Consider the following 20,443-nt stretch of genomic DNA (forward strand, 5'->3'; position numbering starts at 1 on the left):
TAGTTTTTTCAAAGTTGAAGTGTTGGTCAAGTTTTTGAAGTAAAAAAAAAGNGTTTTTGAGGAGAAGCAGAAGTGTAAAAAAATAGCGTTTTTTTCAAAAGCATTTCCGCAGCCCAATCAGACCTTAACCACTCACCCCGTCCTGGATATTACCTCCGTTCTTGAAAAGTCTCCATCGGCATACTCCGCCGACTGACCTCGAACTACATATGGCCTGATTCTTGTAAAACCAGGGATATGTAGGCAGCCCAGAAGCCAGGGCGAGGCCTAAACCTCTTCAAACCGTTCCGCTCGGTCAAAATTGGCCATCATATCTTTACCCGACAACTCTTTCATCCTTCCCGGGTAAAGAGGGGCAGCTGTTGATACCCAATTTTTCGCTATATATTTTCAATATGCAAAATACTTTCAAAATAGCATATGTATACATATATAAGTGTGTCCAAATATTTTATCATTTTTCCTTATTTTTTAAAGATTTTTAAACCAATTTATCCCCCTATTTTATTCATAAAAAACCCAATAATATTTCCAAAATTGTCATTTTGGTCATTCATTTATTGGATTCTCATATTTATACTAAAATATGGCTAAGGATATTTTTTGCATATTTTTAACCAATTTATTTAGTATTTTTAAAAGCTAAATTGCTATATAAATTGCAATATAGCCTCTTTTAGGTTTTAACAACGTTTATATCTATAAAAATCGAGTCCATGTGTATTTTTCATTTGATATGTACTATAAATCATTTTTAGCTTTCTTTAATTTATTTACAGAATTAAAATTTTATTATTTTTCTATAAATCAAAATAGGAAAATTGGCTATTAATGTTAGCCCCATTTTATTTCGATTATAGCCAATTAACCCCAAATTTTGATCCCAAATACCTGACCAATTCCCATCAAACCGACCCAAACCCATTTTAAATAACCCACCGGACTCCATTTAATCCCAGCCGTGATCGTTTAGTCACGGTCCCATTATCCTTTCCCTAATTACACCAAGACACCCCAAACCCTTTTCATTTTTCATAATCCTCCGTCTCTGAAACCCCTCCTCTCCCAAAATTCTCTTACAACCCCATCAAAACCCTAGCCGCCGTCCACCCTAATGCCGCCTCTACATCCATGGCCTTCCAAGGTCATCGGAGACCTGTACATCCTCTCATCGGCTTCTACGTGTCGTTTCTGTGGTCTCCATGACCAGATCCTGAAGGGGTTTTCGTCCAGTCTTTGCTCGACGGACTATTCTCCGGTCGTCTCTTGCCTTTCTGCACGGCCAAGCCGATGGCCCATTCGAGTCGAGACTTGTGACTCTCCTGCTTAGCAGTCGATGGTTTTCAAGGTCTTTCGTATCTTTGGCGGTTCTTCTAAAACCCTCAATCTCTAAGGTTCTTTTGATTTCTTTCATGATCTATGTTTGCTTTGAACTTCTAAGATTTTTCTCGAAGTTTCTTTTAAAACTCTCGTTTCAAAACTCTCATCTTTTTCGATTAGGGTTTTCTTGTTAAGTTATCTTCGAAACTTTTCTCTGATTTTCTGGACTTATTTTGCTATGTTTGCCTTATATCGTTCTTCTATGGGTTTGCATGTTAAAGCCCTAATTTCTTTTGACTGTTTATTAGACGAATGCTTGTTTGTTTGATTTCGTCTTGGTTCGCTTGTTTATCCTCTTTTAAAAAACTCCTATTGTTGAAAACCCTATGGGTCTTTGGGTCTGAGACCGTTCGTTTAAGTAATGATCCATTTTGAAGTTCTTTAATCTCGAAATCTCTTATTCTTGTGTGATTCTTCTGATTCTGGATTTCTATGCTTCTCTAAACTCGATTATGCTCGAAACCCTAAATTTTCAAAGGGGTTCCTTCACCTGCTACTAGGAGATCTTCGCATGCTTTGATATTCTATGTTTCTTCATACTGAATTCAATGTGACTGACCTACATGACTATCATGCTTCGAATAATTGCTGTCTGCTAACTTTGTGCTATTATTTCATGCTGTTTCTTTTTGCAATAGTTTGGCCTCACATGTCTAGTGTTTGTGCACTCTATTATGTGCTGAGTTTCCTTCTTTGATTGACCTTTAATTTTTGTGACTGACTTCAAACTTTTCCTTTGTGAAATTTCTGATTTCACTCGCTCGTTAAGGTTAATTGATTTCTTTTCCCTGTCTTGCCTTACTGAATTCTTTCCAAAATTAGTGTATTTTTGCACATAGACTCGATTGCCTAATTAATGTTCTACTACTTCTTTTATGGCAACTATCAGCCTGCTTACAAATTGATTTCTTTCCTTATTTTGAACCTGTCACTGCCCGTTAAGCAAGAGGTCCCTTAATTAAAGGCAATCACTTGTATAATTGATTCTGAATTGTGATTGTTTCCATGTTTGTAGCTTATTACTTCTCTTTTACTAGTTTTCAGAAAGCTATAAATACCCTATACTTCTTTCTTTCAAAAAAGAGACAAGGCATAAAGCACTTGAGTTCATTCACATACTCCACTAAATCTCTCTCTTTTCTATGTTACTACTTGTATTGCTGCTTTACCTAGCCGGCTGAAAGCCAAGGCTAGGCTGTGGAAAACTTGCTTATGTTTTCTCTGCATCTGCATTTTACTGGTATGTTCTAATTAAGCTTCTGCACCAACAACAGCATGCTTATTTACTGTCTCTCGCATCTTTGTTTGTCTGCTTTTTGTATTTAACCCAATACCATTATTAAGCATGCTGTAATTTCCCCTTTTTCTGTTAATGTATCATGACTTGCGGATCCTAAACCCTACGCCAATATGTTTAATACTTGTGGTTGGTTTGGGGCATGATAGCATTGGACATTGTTGTGCATGACCCAAACCTGATCCCCTGGGATCATAACCTCTATGTTTCCTCTAGATGTTGTGTATTCTGATTGGTTTATAGGCATGTCAGCACTTCCCATTGCTGTGCATGCCCAAAGCTAACCCATGCCGAAGTACATGGGCTCCTTGCAACGGATTCCTAACCCCTGACCCCTTTGTATAGAGTCATTAACTCTGTGAAATGCTAATGGCTGTCTCCCTATCACCCTTTCCCCTCTCCTTTATTCCCTCAGTTTTTTTTAAAACTTTGTTCCTGCACTTTCACTATCTTCTTAGAACTTAAGGTCTGCCCCCTTTATGTGAGCCTTGCCTTGGGACCAATGAGCTCCCTTTGAACTTGGACACATAAGGGCTGGCATTTCCACACTGCACTCATCTCTATTCTGGTTATGTAACTTGGGTGTGAGCACTGTCCGGGGTCCTCTTGAGACCCTTAGGGAACTTTGACACACTCAAGTCTGAGAAAGTCTTTGGATCAATGGCATTTGAGGTGGTTTGTTCCATAACTCAGAGAGGAAGTCAAGAATCAGGTTTCCTCTGGTTGTAACCTTTCTTTGTACTTTTCTGATGTAATTCATTACTGGGTCTGTAATAATTTCTGTAATAAACACTAGGGGTTGGCTAGTGAAAAGAGTTGGGAATTATGCATGCTTGAGGGTAGAAATCATGTCTATAGGATCTGTTGTTTTAGATTATGCATGTTTAATTCTGCATTTTAGATACCATGTTATTAGGATCTAAATGGTTAAAATCAGATATCATTAAAATCAGTACCCCTTCGTAGAAATCATGCCTATAGGTATTCCCAAAGTAAGTAAAAAAAATCTGGTTCATTTCTATTCACATTCAATGTTAGATATCATGTCCATAGGGTTTAAAATCAGCAATAGTAGATACCATCGCCTGCAGAATCTGAAACTAGTCCGTTTAAAAATCAGCTTATTCTGAATCAGTTTTAAATAATCTAATTTCCTTATTTAACGAGGTCTAGCAAGCATGCCTATAGGGTCTCAAACCATTCGTTTAAAAGTTGTTGTGCTTTGCCACACTTCTAAATCAGTAAGTAGATACTATGTTCCTAAAAGCTCACCCAAACAATTAGGCAAGCCTTAGGGTAATAACAATGAAATTGAACCCGCCTTTTGAAATTGCTACAACCAGCAGGCAGGCCTGATTCAGACTTCTTATCTGAGTTATGTATTAAGCTGGTCTGCTTTAACAATTGAACTCCCTTCGTCTTTAGTATTTTTAATCGGACCTTAAATGTATGTGCAAACCATGCTATTTATGTGTTTGTTTGAGGAGGTATCCATGAGCCTTTACTTGTTTACATGTTTCCCTTAACATGCAGTATTATTTGTTTTGTATGTCGCCTTAGATTTTTACCTTTTGAAACCAAAATCAGCCTAATATCCCTCCCCTTTAGAAATAGTAGTCCTAAATTCCTCCGGGACTGATAGGAATGGTACGGGTAATAGCATGCAATAGCGATCGAGACCAATCCGCTCTTTAATACCTTAACGGGGTGGGAAGGGTAGATATGGATATGATAACCGGTGCGCTAATACCACGTGTAGCCCCTATTTTGAGGAGTGATTACCGGGTATTGCATTGATGTGATCCATATTTTTAATAAACCTAGGACCCCCTTTCCCTTTATTTGCAAACTTCTTTTAAAACTTTCTTTTAATTGTTCTGTCCCTTATGTGTTTAAATCCCCCCTAATATTTGAGCCCATACTCGTCTATTTGCTAAAATTGCATAAATTCACGATCAACTGTCTGGCCAGGAACCACACTAGTGGATCCTGAGGGGTGCCTAACACCTTCCCCTTAGGATAATTTCAAGCCCTTACCCTATCTCTGGTTATTCAAACAAAACTTAGAATTGAACCCTATTGGTGTCCTCATGCACCTTAAATCATTAGGTGGCGACTCTTCAAATGCAAAACCCAGTTCCCAAAACGAACGAGTTGTCCCATACCAAATGTCATAAATCCGATTTCGAGAGGAAAAGGGGGCGCGACACTCACATGGCACAATATAGCATTACAGGAAATAGCTGACGACGAATTAACATCCAACGTCCGAATACTCCTCCATAAGGAGAGCTATGCTGAAAAGAATACATTCGGCCTGATATAGAGCCCGTATTCATATTTAAATCCATTCACAGACCTCAAGCCGATTCTGATCGTACCGAACTAGGCCAAAAATCTTTTCTGGGTCCATAATAACCCCTTTTTCCCATAACACACAAGAACAACCATCATAACCGAAGTAGTCCTCCATAGTCCACAACCCAATAAACCGAGTGCCCTCCAGGCATAAATTCTCAAATTAATGATATCACCACAATCTTCATACTTGGTTTTATTCTTCAATCAATCAAGTGACTACATGCTACACTTATACAATCTTTCCGTGGGGCACGCTCCCACGATCTTCCGTAATAGATAACAAGTATGCATATCCATACCACCGGCCGCACTAATGCTGAAAAACGATCGAGAATCCATAACCAGGATGCAAAGCCTCTTTCACAAAACACCGATCTCAGGTGACGCTGAAGAAAATTCCAGCTTGCTCTAATCATTCAAACCCCTTTCATGCTCATCCAAGCTCGTGACATCCTTAACACCCCAAACCGCAACCTTGATCCTCACTTTCAAATTTCATACCGCTCACTGCACCTAACAAGCCAGTATGTGATTGTACAAGAATTTCATCACAACTCCTAAACCACTAACATGGTAAACACTTCCTCACATGGAAACTTTTTACTTAACTCATTCCAAAAGAACCATAGCAACACACGAGTGAATTCTCATAACCGTAGAACATTCAAATCCTCAAGTAGTGGCCTAAACCACCACAACCCATTTCGGGATCCGCCTACGCATAACATGCCATAATACTTGAATACTTCCAAACAATATCAATTACGACGGCCGCTGGGCCTCGCACGCACCGCCATCACTATGCCAATTCAACCATGGATAAATCTATCCCCTTCTAATTCAACCTTAACTTGCCTTGGAGATAATAATAGCTCCATTCCTTACATCACCAACCTGAATCCGCACTCACCTTGAGTGACCCCCATTCCACGAGACCACCCTGTCCCCAAACCTATGAATCGTTTCATACACTCCGTGCATGCAAATTCGCATCTTTAACTGATACACCCGTTCTGATAATTCCTTTACCAGTCCAAAGTCTTTTTCTCCCCTTTTTCTCCCAATGCTACACTGCAAGTCAAAACATCATAGAGCATTCTGAGCCTCTTACCATAAGCTGCTACAAAAGCTTGATTCTTAACCATACTGCGGGCTTAAACCCTTAGGCACCGCATTTTGACCTTTGAATTCACTAGGATCGTTATTGAGAGTCACCCACTCTGACATGGTCCCGAATATAATCAATTGCAAGACTCCACTAGCACACGACCACCCTCTCAAAGAAACACCCGGCCGAATTACCTTCCTTGCAACTCACTTCTACGCGAAGCATAATTCCTAAGTCTTCCCAAAGCCTGAACATGAATCGATGATGCCAATTATAGAACACATTCTTCAATTCCATTGCTCGAATTACTACTGATGTTCTCTTTCCTTAGTCGCGGTAACCCACCAATATACCGATAACTAGAAGTCTCGCAATTAGGCGACCAGGCAATCCAACAGTAGGCGGTGGGACTCTCCCACTTAGCTTGAAGCCACTATTGCACAACTTTGGAACCCACCAAGATTCTTTATCTCTTATTGACATGACCTTGCGCAATTAAACCGCTAGATTCCTCGAAATCCTTCCTTTAGCATTTCATGAACACTCTGAATCTCTAGCAACATTCTCATATTAGACTTCTTACCGGATAGTTAATAAATTCCTTCGCCGAAGCTTTACCAACCACGCGATCGCTGATCTGCTCAAGGAGACATCCCCAAATGTGGAGACTATGCGCCGACATCTTCCAACGTCGCTGCACGGGGTACAATTACTACGACATCAACAACCTATCCTGAGCCCATGCTCATCCACCAGCTACACAAGCCCATTCACTCCTCGTGGACATTAACTAAATGTGCGACAATATCTTCCAATTCCAAGTTATGTTGTATCCTTCTTCATATCGAGCAGCTCCTTTCCGTCATATCAATTCTCCCGCCGTTATGCTAGCCAATATTTCAAATTAAGCTCGTGGACCCAATCACCGTCTACTAAGAATATCCAAATCACTCCAAACTTTCCTCAAGGGTGAAGTTATCCTGCCACTGAATCCACGTGCTGCTCTGCCACTCTTCCACTTTGGCCAAACCCTCTTCTTTAAGCAACTATTCGACTTCCGCTTCTTACACTTGGCCTTCTACAAGTTTAACCACCGCCTGACACTTTCCACCTGTCCTTCCTCATCCTTGGCTGCTCAGCTGATGCCTTAGATCAAAACCTACTTGAATCAATAGACCGCTACTAACTTTTAAACCTCTCCGAAGATCGTCTCTCTCGAGCCGTCAGCATCAGAAATACACATTAAATCCTGAACCACCGCACCCCGCGATCTCTGATAGCCGCTTCTCCAATACAATCTTACAATATCCTGCACCCAAGGCGAATTGTAGAAGGTCATAACACCGACGAACTTAGTACATTCAACAAGGACAACGACACCTCATCACAGATGAAAATTCCACCACGCTGGCAAATACCAAGCCTCGTTACTCCATCAACCCAAATCTAAACATTCTTAGCCCGATTGCCTTTCCCCCGCCGGGAATAAAATACCGGATCTCCAAATCATGCACTGAGTAAGCCTCTCTTCAAGTCATTCACTGCCCCGACACGTAGACAAGCATCCTACAATCACATCAATACTGCGCAATAACCGTTCATAAGCACCATGGCAACTTGTGCCTAGGCTCAGAGCTCTCAGAAGTACGACTACTGAGCTGAAACGATAGAATATCCTTCCTCAAGGTGACGACAATAGTCAAATCAACTACGCAGGGAGAAGCATCCCGCACCACCTCTGTAGTACCTTTAAAATTTCTCAATTCCTGATTTATAATAAGCGCTTCGTGTCGCATAAGATCGATTGTGAAGGAAACAAGGCATAAGCCTTAAAGGAATCGAATCGCACGATGAGGAAACCAAGAAGGGAGGTGCTCCTAACAGCCCTGTAGCCTCCTTAAGATAAGTACAGACGTCTCTGTACCGATCCGCGAGACTCTACTAGACTTGCTCATGACTCGTGAGACCTAAGGGTGCTCTGATACCATGTTGTCACGACCCAAAATCCACTAAGGGTCGTAATGGCGTCGGACACCATTGTCAGGCAAGCCAACACTAAATAACTAGTAACTTCTTGTTTTAGATATTTCTAAATTTACTTCTTTTATATATTTAAACAATAAAGAATAAGTTCCACTGAATAAATAATAATATTTTTAACAATTTCAAAATAATGAATATTCCCATAGACATCCCAGAACCCGGTGTCACAAGTGCATGAGCAATTACTAAGAGAATCGAATAACGTACAATAACTGTTCGGAATAAAAATTGGACAGAAGTAAATACAATACGCTGAAAGAGACTATACTGGCTGCGGGTCGCCTCGAGAAATGCAGCTCACTTAGTCTCCGTATCATCCATGCTTCTACGCCCAGTAAGCCACTAGAAATACATGTGCCTGTGCAACAAAAATGCACAGCAAGTGTAGCATGAGTACGAAAATAACGTGTACTCAGTAAGTATCCCGTCTAATCTCGAAGAATTAGAGACGAGAGGTCGACTTCGACACTTACTAGTGGTCCAATAATAATACATCAATAATATAATAACTCGAGGATTTTTTTTTAAACATGATTGTAATTCAATAGAATGAAGCAAGTAAATAATTCTTTCTTATATAGGAAATTCCCAAATTCCTTTTCATCATTTAACATTTATTCTCAAACCGAGAAGAAACAATATCACTCCATAAATTTCAAGGCAAGCAATACAAGCATGCGCAAATCATGCCGAGGTCGTACGGTCCGATCCAACAATATTTAAATTGTGCACTGCTAGAGGGTCGAATGGCGCGAACCATAGATGCATCTATTTAATCTACCGAGGCGTTCGGCCCGCTCCACAATATATAAATACATTCAAACAGTCAATCAAGAGTTCATCAAGGAGCAATTATCCAAGTAAAAGGCAAATTTCACTTTAAAAATCAAGGAAACGATGACTAGTCTTTTAGATATTTATTTACAAATTCGATATGTTTTACACACTTTCAAATTGACAACGAGATTTCAAATATTGCAAGTAAAGCATGCTTTTGGATCCTAGACTACCCGTACTTAAGCATAATAGTAGCTACGTACGGACTCTCGTCACCTCGTGCGTACGTAGCCCCCATAAATAACAGCACATATTCAATTAATTCAGCTATGGGGACAATTCCCTCTTACAAGGTTAGAAAGGAGACTCACCTCGCTTTGAAGCCTATATCCCAATTCAACAACGTGCTCAAACCTCCAAATTGGAGCCGAACGACCCAAAACTATTCAAATAGGGTAAGAACTAGTCAATACATGCTCAAAAGTTCATATTCTACTTATTAAACCAAATTTCCCAACCCTGAATGCAAGGTTCCTAAAATTCATCCCCGGGCCCACGCGCCCAGATTCCGGAAATTTTTGAAGAAAGTTGTTACCCATAACCTAAGGATCAAGAATATATGATTTTACTCCATTCCATAACAAATTTCGTGGTTAAATCTTATTTTTATCAAACTCTAGGTTTTATATCTAAAACCCTTGATTTTTTCTAATTTTCACATGTTAATCTACCTATAATCTATGTATTTAACTCATGTTGTGTAAAAATTACTTACGTCAAAATTCTAGGTGAGAAACCTCTTCCAAAAGCTCCAAAATCGCCCAAGAGATGAAAGGAAATGAGTTAAATGGTCTAAGTCTCGAAATTAATAGTTGTGCAAAGGCCTCAGATGTCGCATTTGCGACACCTGGTTTGCAAATGCGACAAAACTATCGCAAATGCGAACTTGGGCCTCCCCTGCCAAGGTCGCAAATGCGACCAAAATATCGCAAATGCGAACCATGGGCTTATACTGCCTAGGTCGCAAATGCGACCAAGAACTCGCAAATGCGAACCCTGTCAGGCTCGCAAATGCGACTGCCTTTATCGCAAATGCGATCCAAGCCCAGGCTAGGCTTCTTCGCAATTGCGAAGCTTTCATCGCAAATGCGAGGTTCGCATTTGCGAATATTTTCTCGCATTTGCGAGACCTGCAACTGGTGCCAAGAACACCAGAAAATCTGGTGTGTTTTCAACTCCTCCTGCACATCCGAAACTCACCCGAGGCCCCCGGGACCCCGTCCAATCACACCACTCAGTCCCATAACATAACACGGACCTAATCGAAGCCTCAAATAACGTCAAGCAACGCTAAAACCATAAATCGCACTCCAATTCAAGATTAATGAACTTTAAAATTTCAAACTTTTACTTTCGATGCTTAAACCTATCAAATCACGTCCGATTGACTACAAATTTTGCACACAAGTCATATTCGACATTACGGACCTACTCCAACTTCCAGAATCGAAATCCGACCCTGATATCAAAAAGTCAACTCTCGGTCAAACTTCTCAAAACCTTCAAATTTCTATCTTTAGCCAAATGACTCCAACATGACCCACGGACCTCCGAATTCACTTCCGATCACGCTTCCAATACCAGAATCACCGTACGGAGCTGTTCCCAGACTCGGAATCCCAAACGGACTTCGATAACACTGAAATGCACTTCAACCCAAACTTATGAAATTCTTCCAAAAATGCTAACTTCCACAATAGTGCTGAAACGTTCCCGGGTCTTCCAAAACCCGATCCGGACATACGTCCAGGTCCAAAATCATCATACGAACCTGCTGGAACCTTCAAATCCCGATTCCGAGGTCGTTTACTTAAAAATTCAATCTTAGTCAATCCCTTCAACTTAAAGCTTCCGTAATGAGAATTCTTTCTCCAAATCAACGCCGAACTTCCCGGAATTCAATTTCGACCACGCGTACAAGTCATAATACCTGAAGTGAAGCTACTCAGGGCTTCAAAACACTGAACGACGCGCTAGAGCTCAAAACGACCGGTCGGGTCGTTACAATTCCCAAATTTCACCCAAAAACACCTAATTTCCCATTAAAATCCCTAGATTTTGTGATGAAATCTTGTAAAAAGATGGAATAGATTGAAAGAAATGAGTTGGGAATCGTTTACATATGATTTGGGGAAGAACTCTTCTTTGGAAAATCGCCTATGAGAGCTTAGGGTTTGAAAATTTGAGAGAATGCGAACCTACTGCATGTCTGCTACTGTCGCAATTGCGAACCTTTGGTCGCAATTGCGAAGGTTTCCCCTCCCTGATGACTTCGCAAATGCGAACTATGCTGGCCCAGGGCTTCTTCGCAATTGCGATAAAACCCTCGCAATTGCCAAGCCTGTGAAGCTCGCAAATGCGAAGCCTGATCTCGCAATTGCGAGATCAGAGGCCTGCAACAAATATCAGATGCAACAGCAGATTTTCTAAGTCCAAACTCACTCCGTGGCCTATCCAAAACTCACCTGAGCCCTTGGGGCTCCAAACCAAATATGCACACAAGTCTTAAAACATCATACAAACTTGCTCGCGCGATCAATTCGCCGAAATAACATCTAGAACTATTAATTCAACTCCAAAACTCATGAAATTTTCAAGATAGTTCAAACTTTCTAATTTCTCAACCGATGGTCCGAATTACGTCAAATCACTTCCGATTTTTACCAAATTTCACAGAAAAGGCTTAAATATTATAACGGACCTGTACCGGGCTCCGGAACCAAAATACGGGCCCGATACCAACAATATAAAATATTATTCAATTTCCAAAAACCATCATATTTTCAGTTAGCAATTTTCTTCAAAAATTCATTTCTCGGGCTAGGGACCTCGGAATTCGATTCCGGGCATACGCCCAAGTCCCATATTTTACTACGGACCCTACGGGACCGTGAAATCACGGGTCCGAATCCGTTTACCAAAAATGTTGACCAAAGTCAACTTTAATCAATTTTAAAGGAAAAATTCAATATTTTTCTTAAATTTCACATAAAGGCTTTCCGAAAACGCGCCCGGACTGCGCACGCAAATCGAGGAGGGAAAAAAAGAGGTTTTCAAGGCCTTGAAACCCGGATTCGAATTCTAAAATAAAAGATGACCCCTTGGGTCATCACAAGTCCGAGTCGGGTCGACCCATTTAACAGGTCTAGTTTACACCAAATCAAATAATTCAACCTTATCAATTACCAATTAGAAGTGTGAAAATACGTCACTTAATTATGATCAATAGATCAATGAATATGCGCACGAAAAACACATATCTCGTATTCATTAGTTTAATGTAAGCAACAAGATGCTGTAAATTGTTTCAATAATACATGTCTTTCAATTTTTCCACACCCAAAGATCTTTTCCATTTTGCCAACTTAAACGACAATTTGATCCTTCTTCTGCACCCATCAAACAAGCATAAAGCTCATCAAATTGCAAATTAGACTCACTATTATTTTTTACCAATGAACAACTCACATCTTCTTGGAAGCTAGAACAACTCACTACTCCTTCCTCACAACCACTAGAAATGGAATTAGCTGCATTTAAAGGAATTAATCCTTGTGTTTCCTCATGTCCTTGTGTTTTTTTACAAGCAACAAACATCTCATTTACCTTCTTCAACTCGCCTCGAAGACGTTCGTTTTCTTTCTCAATCTTCCTCTTCTCAGCTAATACAGTGTCAAGCTTATGCTGAAGTGCATTATAGTCGAGCTCGAGGCTCTGGTTCTTCCATCTAGCTCGTCTGTTCTGGTACCTGTCAAAGACATAATTAAGTAAATAAAAATAAAATTTTTCGATAGCTTAAGTTTTTAGATGAAGTGATCATATAATTTAACAGAACGTACGTACCAGATAGCAATTTGTCGCGGAGGAACACCTAACTCTTTAGCAAGTTGGAGTTTTTGCTCTGGCTCAAGCTTTTTTGTTGAATCAAAACTCTCCTCTAACCTCTTTACTTGTTCTTGATTTAGCCTCTTTTTGTTATGGTTCAATATGGATTGATGTTTATGTAGGTATTGAGAATTCAAGAAATTATTCATGTTAGAGAAATGAGATAAAGTTTGGAATTTGTAATGAAATGATGTAATGCTTTTATGTTGTTGCATTTATACAAAAAATTTCAAGTCTTGAAAATATTTTTAAATTATTCTTTTGAATTGTTTAATATACATAGGGAAGGTTCAAAATATTTGTGTAGGGATAGGGCTGACTTCATGCAGTGAGTTTGATGTTCACGTGAAGTTGGTCCTACTATGTTATTAAATTTAGTAAATTAACATTTAGATTATTTAACTTTATTATCCGATACAGATTAAGGAGTTGATAATCAAATAAAGTAACAATATCTTTTCTATTTTTTAAGAAAAAAATAATAATACCAAACTAGTTTCAATGTCCGTATCATGTACTTGGTCATCTTTTTGTTGCTCCACTACAACAATATTTCATTTTAAAAGGCAAAAAAATATTAAAGGAAGAGAATAGAAAGAAAACATATCCAAATTAATGCCACCCATTTTTTTTTGGTGATCAAAGCTAAATTTTAAGAGAGCATAGCTGTATGCAATAATATATATTCCTTTTGAAAAGAATATTCAGTTCTTTGATAAATGTTTAATTATTTGGTTGAGTTTATATATAGGCCCGTCAAGTTTATGTTGTGCCGTTGTGGCAAACCATTTGTTAAGAGGAAACTTGTTTCAATACAAGAAAGATACTGGCAACGATCACTTTTAGCTCGCGATCAAAATTATTTATATTCGATAGCTGCAAAAGTGTATAAAATTTATATATTTTTTATATATAACATACATAAATGTGTATATATATATATATATATATATATATATATATATATATATATATATATATATATATATATATATATATATATATATTAAAAAATTAATATTATTTTGAAAGCAGATATACAGTGTCATTTTTTCAAAAATATTTGAAGTAGTACACCAATAATTTCTAAATTAACTTTGTTTAATCATCTAATTCATAATCATTTAAATATTTATTTTGACCATTTCTAAATATAAGTATATCATCTAGTCCTTTCCTATTATGACCATCACCAATCGGAAATCAATAATCTTGAAGTGACATTTCTTCTTTTGGTATCCAATCATCATCATCAAAATGTTGAAATAAATTATTGGGTCGGGTTCATCCATAAGACATGCTAATTAGCGCATTAGCTCATTATCTTGCCATCCTCCTAAATCCTATTTATAACTTATAAATACAATATAAGTTATTTATGGAAAACAAACGACATTTAAGGATTAGCTACACAAAAATATTCTTGCATCACTAGAAAATATTTATGTTGTGATAATAAGGGATCATCCCTCTTGTGAGGATTTTCAACGACCAATAACTTAAGCCATAGTTGCTGCAAATCTCCTTCCGTAAGGAGAAACCCGTAAGTCTTAGGAGTAGTATTTATCTCAAAATACTACACACACAAAAAATAATAATAAAATAAAATAAAAAAGCATTTCTTCTTTAGGTAGAGTTGAACTTATGTTTGTCAAAAAATGTAGGCTATTGGAAGGGCATAACATTCCCCACAAATTAAATAATGGTAGTTGGAATCTTTGTTCATGCACCTGAGGTTTATGTAATATTGACATGACTACTGATTTCTATTTGATTTTAATTTGGGATCTTGATCAAGATTTTGGACCTGGCCCCCTTTACTTAACTAGCCCCACCCACCCTAACATCACCACCCTCAACTCCCCCCCACCCCCACCCCCACCCCAACCCTCTTTGTCCTTCTTTCTCATTGCCTCCAAAATTATTAAATAGGTGAATTCTTTTAAATTGAGTTGGATTTATGTTTGCTCGTGGAATCAATCATCTATGAGAAACATTAAACAAACTTATCTGTCACATGACTTGCTTGCATGACTAATAAAGTATTAACTTGATAGGCCTCTTCATATTGCCATTTTTGGAAACTTTATATTCAATAGTAAACACTCGAAGCTTATAAGTTGGTCAAACTAGCTTATAAGCACTTTTCGGGTTATCTACGCGTTTGGTAAAGTTAAAAGTGTTTATAAGTCAGGTGCTTATAAGTCAAAAATAAGCCAAATGCCATAAGCTGGTCACCCCCAACTTATGAATTTTTAGCTTATAAGCATTTTAAGTTTGACCAAGATTTTTACTATTATATCCTTAAAATATTCCTTTTTAGAACAAAACTCGTACATCGATACTCACTGCCTCAAAGTATTTTTAATTAAATTCTAACCTACTATATTTATCTTCTCAACTATCTAGGTATAGAGATACAGTATTCCGTTTGTCTCAATTTATGTGGCACCTTTTTACTTTTCGAGATTTAAACTATCTACGTAAATGTATTTCTTTCATAATATTGACATAAGAAGAATTGCAAATTATAGTATTTTCTTATATTTTGAATATCTAAATTTTAATTTTAAAATATTAAGCTAATTTATCCATTCTAGCTTCAAAACTACTTAAATTGTCTCTCGATAAGCCAAAAGTGCCACATAAATTAGAAAGAGGGAGTACGTAAGAACAAGAACTTTTAAGGAGAGCCGACAAAAAGGGCAACCCGATACGTAAAGCATCACGCATTTACGCAGGGTCTGGAGAAGGGCTGCACTCAAGAAGTGTGATGTAGACAGTTTACCCTAATACAAGTATTAGTGGCTACTTCCGCTGCTCGAACCCATGACCTATAGGTCACACGAAAACCAATGAACTAATAAGGAAATAAAAAGCTACCACACTTTGACATTAGATTTATATATAAAGTTAAATTATCCATACGCTTCAGTAAAGATTTCTTCTTTTTACACCTTCGCACCCTGCGAGTTCCTGAGCCTTCCCCCTACCAAAATAATGAGCCATCCAACTACTAAACAATCTAATTTATCCACTTCATAATAAGTGCTTTCCTATCCCAAAGGAAACAGCTATAACAAAATAGAGGACAACAGTAATACTGGTACTAAAACTATGATTTTAACTAGTTAGCTGATACCAAAAGACCCTAGTCATTCCTCCACATTCACCAACTCATATTCAACAAGGGAGAGATTGTTACCCTGTTTCACTTCAAATGCAGCAGGTTCAGTAACTTCGATACGTCCCCATTTGTCGACAGCTAGTCTCATTGTGTTCTTGAACATGTCAATCTTGGCATTCCGAAGAATGACAGTAGCACCAGGCTTCATCAGATCAACTGACCACATATCAAAGTTACGCGTTAAACAAACCTTAGTTAATACAGGAAGAAATGCAACAGAACATGGAAATTTAATATTTGCAGTAAACATCATCTTGAAGAAAAAAGACATAAATTCAATTCTGGGGATTCTATTTCTGGATGCCTTCACCTTTTACAGTGAGTGGCATGCAAATTGGATACAACAGAATTGTTTCAGTGATTAAAATGAATTAATTAGCCAGCTGTTTGTTCAAAGACAGACACTATAATCATAAACACATACTCAAAATACATCAGAGGCTAACTAAACAGGAAAAGAGACACTAAAGGCACAAAATATACAAAATCCATTTTTTAGAAGGCAAAACATACAATAGATGAGCATCAGAACTCAAACATTTACCTAGAGCAGGTAATCGTCCAGTAAATGCCATGTTATATTTCTAAATAGTCCAAATGCTTCAATCTTCTACCACAAAGGTTAGCTGCTTGTCTCCAACTTGTTTGAGGATGGAATACTGAAAAAAGTGTCTGAGCCTTCCGTAATAAGAAGGCAAAGGAAAAGTTATGGACAAGAAAAGGTTGTGTCAAGTAAGATATTAGACACAAAAGAAATTCTCCATACAATTACAGCATCATGTATCATTCTTTTCTAGAGGCCAAACACATCAAAGATATTACTATAGATGAACATCACTTCCTATTTCTTGATCCTGCATCAGAGCCAAAATTTTTACCTACAGTGGGTAATCCTCCAGTAAATACCATACGATACTTCTTATCTAGTCCAAACGCTACAATCTTCTACTCCCTCCCTCCCTCCAGCATCATGTATCATTCTTTTCTAGTGGCCAAACACATCAAAGATATTACTATAGATGAACATCACTTCCTATTTCTTGATCCTGCATCGGAACCCAAATTTTTACCTACAGTGGGTAATCCTCCAGGAAATACCATACGATATTTCTTATCTAGTCCCTCCCTCCCTAATCCTCCAGTAAATACCATACGATATTTCTTATCTAGTCCAAACGCTACAATCTTCTACTCCCTCCCTCCCTCCCTCCTACAATCACCACATGCATAATTTAGAAACATCAGTACTCTGTTTCAGCCCTTTGGAAATAAAAGACCACACGAGCAACTTTTCTACCTTAGGACTACTATAGTTAACTACTGTTGTTCAATGGGGTTTCAGTCACCATGTCATAAGAGACATTTACTAGATTCTAGGGCATCACAATTACCTACAGCCAGCTTTCAGAAAGAGAAGGAATAAAGAAAACTGATTCCGAGCCTTTCTTAATAAGAAGGCAAAGCGGAAGTTATGGACAAGAGGAGGTACCATTCAAAAGCTTTAGCTCATGAAATGCTTTTGTACATTGTGTCCAGGAGACAGGAGGACAGAAGAAGTTCAAAACATGTTCTCAACTTCAGCTCACATATGATGAAGAAATCAGTACTGCTACCATCATCCTGTTTTATAAGAGCGAGTTCACTATGAGGATTGAAATCGATATATTTATCTTTTGGAAAAGATTATACATTTTAAGCTAAGATGAAAGACATCACACTTTTTCAACTAAAAAGAACAGCAATGTAAAGAAAGTCGTGGACTTCTCAAATATCAACTAAGTAAAACAAAATGGGATCAAGGAATTACTAGTCATAACAAGGTCTTATTCTACCCCTTTTAATTGTACACGAAAAGAAAAAAATGGAACAAAAGAGCTACCCTCGCACTAGATCCTCCTTCCTCGCTGTTATATGACATTGAAGCGAATAAATGATTGAATCTCCAATCACAAAAAGGTTGTGAAATTAGCACATTTTATCAAGCAGGAGGCAACACTATCAAGGAAGCTGTACATAATTGTTCGCTTTCATTGAGAAATGCAGATATATCACAATGATAAGCCCACTAAAGAAAAGGGATTATTCTCGTCCATCCCATTCAACACGGACATTTCTTAATTTGGTACCAAGAACAATGCCCTCTAATTATTAAGTGAGCGAGCAAATTTTTGTACTCTGGCCTATTCTCATGTGACATATTATAAATTCAAAACGTAAACACAAAATTCAATGCTAGTACAAATACAAGTAAGTGGCAATGGGTTCACATATGAGTATGAAGGTACTCAGTATCCGCTGATATAGAAATCTTCAGTTGCCTTTGTTTGATGCCCCACATTTTGTTACAATAGTCCATCGTTCTCAAACATTTTCCCCATGAAAACTCGAACAAAATTGCCAGCAAGCAAGCAGGGGTAGATCCACCATATAAGTAATGGGTGGGTAACTGCCTAGATTTTTTGTTTTTAAAATGTATATAGTGGTGGCCTCACTGCATATAGTTTTGTATGCATGTGCAAATTGTGAGAGAGACATTGCTGCATCAACTTATGCATTTCCAATTATAAGAAGAGTCCAAAATACATCATGCCATATCAAAAGAGATCATCAATTGAAAATTCCTAACAAGTCAGTTTACCAACATATCTATTTCAGAATGGAATTCACACAACGATTAGTGCGCGCAGAGGCGGATTTATGAGTTCGAGTCAGTGGCGGAGCCACATGCACCAAAGGGGTGTCAACCCAGGGGCAAAATTACAATGTATATATAAGGCAAAATCTATTTTTTACTTCTATATATTATGTTTTGAATCCCCTTACCACAACCCAAAAGCATAGCTTAGTGGTCAAGGGGGTTCAAAATCTTTGTAAGGTCACTAGTTCAATTCTCACTAGCTGCAATATTTTAACCTTTTTTTTGAACCCCTTAGCGGATATCCTGCCTCCGCCACTGTGTCAACCGACACCCCTTCACCGGAAAAATTACACTGTATAGTTCGGTAGTTTTTTTTAAAATATGTATATATACTATGACACCTCTTGAGTTCTTGGTGAGTTTGTTTCTTTATATTTTGACTCCCCTTAAATGAAAATCCTGGCTCCACCACTGGTTCGAGTTCAAAATTTTACCACAGCCCATTTGATTTATTGGGTTCAAGTTCTATTACTTGTACTGATTTACCAATTTTTGAACACATATTAAGTGTCTAAGCAAAAATCATTAAATTCTAATGAACCATAACCTCTATTCTGAGTTCACCCAGCGACAAACAAAGACAAAAACTAAAAGAATTAAATAGTGTACTTATTAATATATTCCATACGCAATATGTATCAGGTCTCTCTTCTACGTAATCTCATAAATAACAAATGTACCCATAGCCTAATGAGGTCTAATTTACCACAATATTAGAACGGGCAAATTTCCTGATTTCTGTTCTTACCACCACCTCATTTAACAAATATTTTCCCGAGAAAAAAAAAACAAGCTTATCGCATCTAAAATAGAAGAATCTTCTCAGTTAAAATTTTTGTATGAAGTGATCGAAAAGTTCATCTGTTCGTACCTTGATCGTTACGAGCAGTGAAGAGGATAGTGCCGGTCTCATCACCGATCAAGCATTCAGAAATACGAGTATTACGTAGATGCGGAGACACCGAACGCCCCTTCTGCAACACAGTATTCGATTCCAGAACTTTCACGATCAGCGTATGGCGGTTAGTTCCAGGCGTTAAATTCTCCACTTTTACGAAAACCGGCTTCCTTAAACCCGGTTTAGGTTTGTTCTGTGTTGAGTTTTCAGCCATTGATTTGATCTGAGCTTCACTGAGAATGGAGCTAAAAAATACTGAACCTTTCTCTTTAATGGAGAAAATGTGAATGTGGTATTTGTAGCGTTTTTTTGCAATATTCGATTCGAATTCCCTTTCGAATTTTCTATTGTTGGGATTTCAGTCTGTTCGACTTCTGATTCTCTGTTTCGTAGGTTCACGAGGAAATTGTGCAGTCAAACTTGTCGATTGACCAAAGATCATTACTATTCGCCACGTGGCTTAAGCTGATTGAGTCTTCTAATTTGGGAAATTTTCTATTTTTTTTCTTAAAGTACTTTTTGGAATTTTTCTACTATGGTCTATGTTCATTTTCTTTAACCTGAATATATTAAAACAATTAGACCAAGCATAGTTATAGGTAGGGAGAAATTTAAAAATAGCCAGATATATAAGTGGTCATTTAGAAATAGCCACAGTTTCAAAAGTAATCGAAATTTAGCCACTTTTCATGTAAAAATAAATCTGAACGAAAACACTGTTCAAAATCCGGAAAATACTCCAGCATATT

At 37.9% G+C, this 20,443-nt stretch overlaps 2 protein-coding genes across 2 annotated transcripts; both read right to left on the reverse strand.

The window, feature by feature from the left end:
• Nucleotides 1-12,256: 12,256 nt before the first annotated feature.
• LOC109221332 (homeobox-leucine zipper protein ATHB-52) lies at nt 12,257-13,800 on the reverse strand. Its single transcript, XM_019385803.1, has 2 exons — nt 12,870-13,800; nt 12,257-12,774 (listed from the first exon to the last, which is right to left on the reverse strand). The coding sequence occupies exons 1-2, from the start codon at nt 13,124-13,126 to the stop codon at nt 12,351-12,353; spliced, it is 681 nt and encodes a 226-aa protein (XP_019241348.1). The 5' UTR covers nt 13,127-13,800; the 3' UTR covers nt 12,257-12,350.
• Nucleotides 13,801-15,780: 1,980 nt separating this feature from the next.
• On the reverse strand, nt 15,781-20,082 carry LOC109221333 (uncharacterized protein At4g28440-like). Its single transcript, XM_019385804.1, has 2 exons — nt 19,668-20,082; nt 15,781-16,254 (listed from the first exon to the last, which is right to left on the reverse strand). The coding sequence occupies exons 1-2, from the start codon at nt 19,906-19,908 to the stop codon at nt 16,067-16,069; spliced, it is 429 nt and encodes a 142-aa protein (XP_019241349.1). The 5' UTR covers nt 19,909-20,082; the 3' UTR covers nt 15,781-16,066.
• Nucleotides 20,083-20,443: the final 361 nt, after the last annotated feature.

Source organism: Nicotiana attenuata, unplaced genomic scaffold (genome assembly GCF_001879085.1).
Source record: "Nicotiana attenuata strain UT unplaced genomic scaffold, NIATTr2, whole genome shotgun sequence".
Classification (NCBI taxonomy): domain Eukaryota; kingdom Viridiplantae; phylum Streptophyta; class Magnoliopsida; order Solanales; family Solanaceae; genus Nicotiana; species Nicotiana attenuata.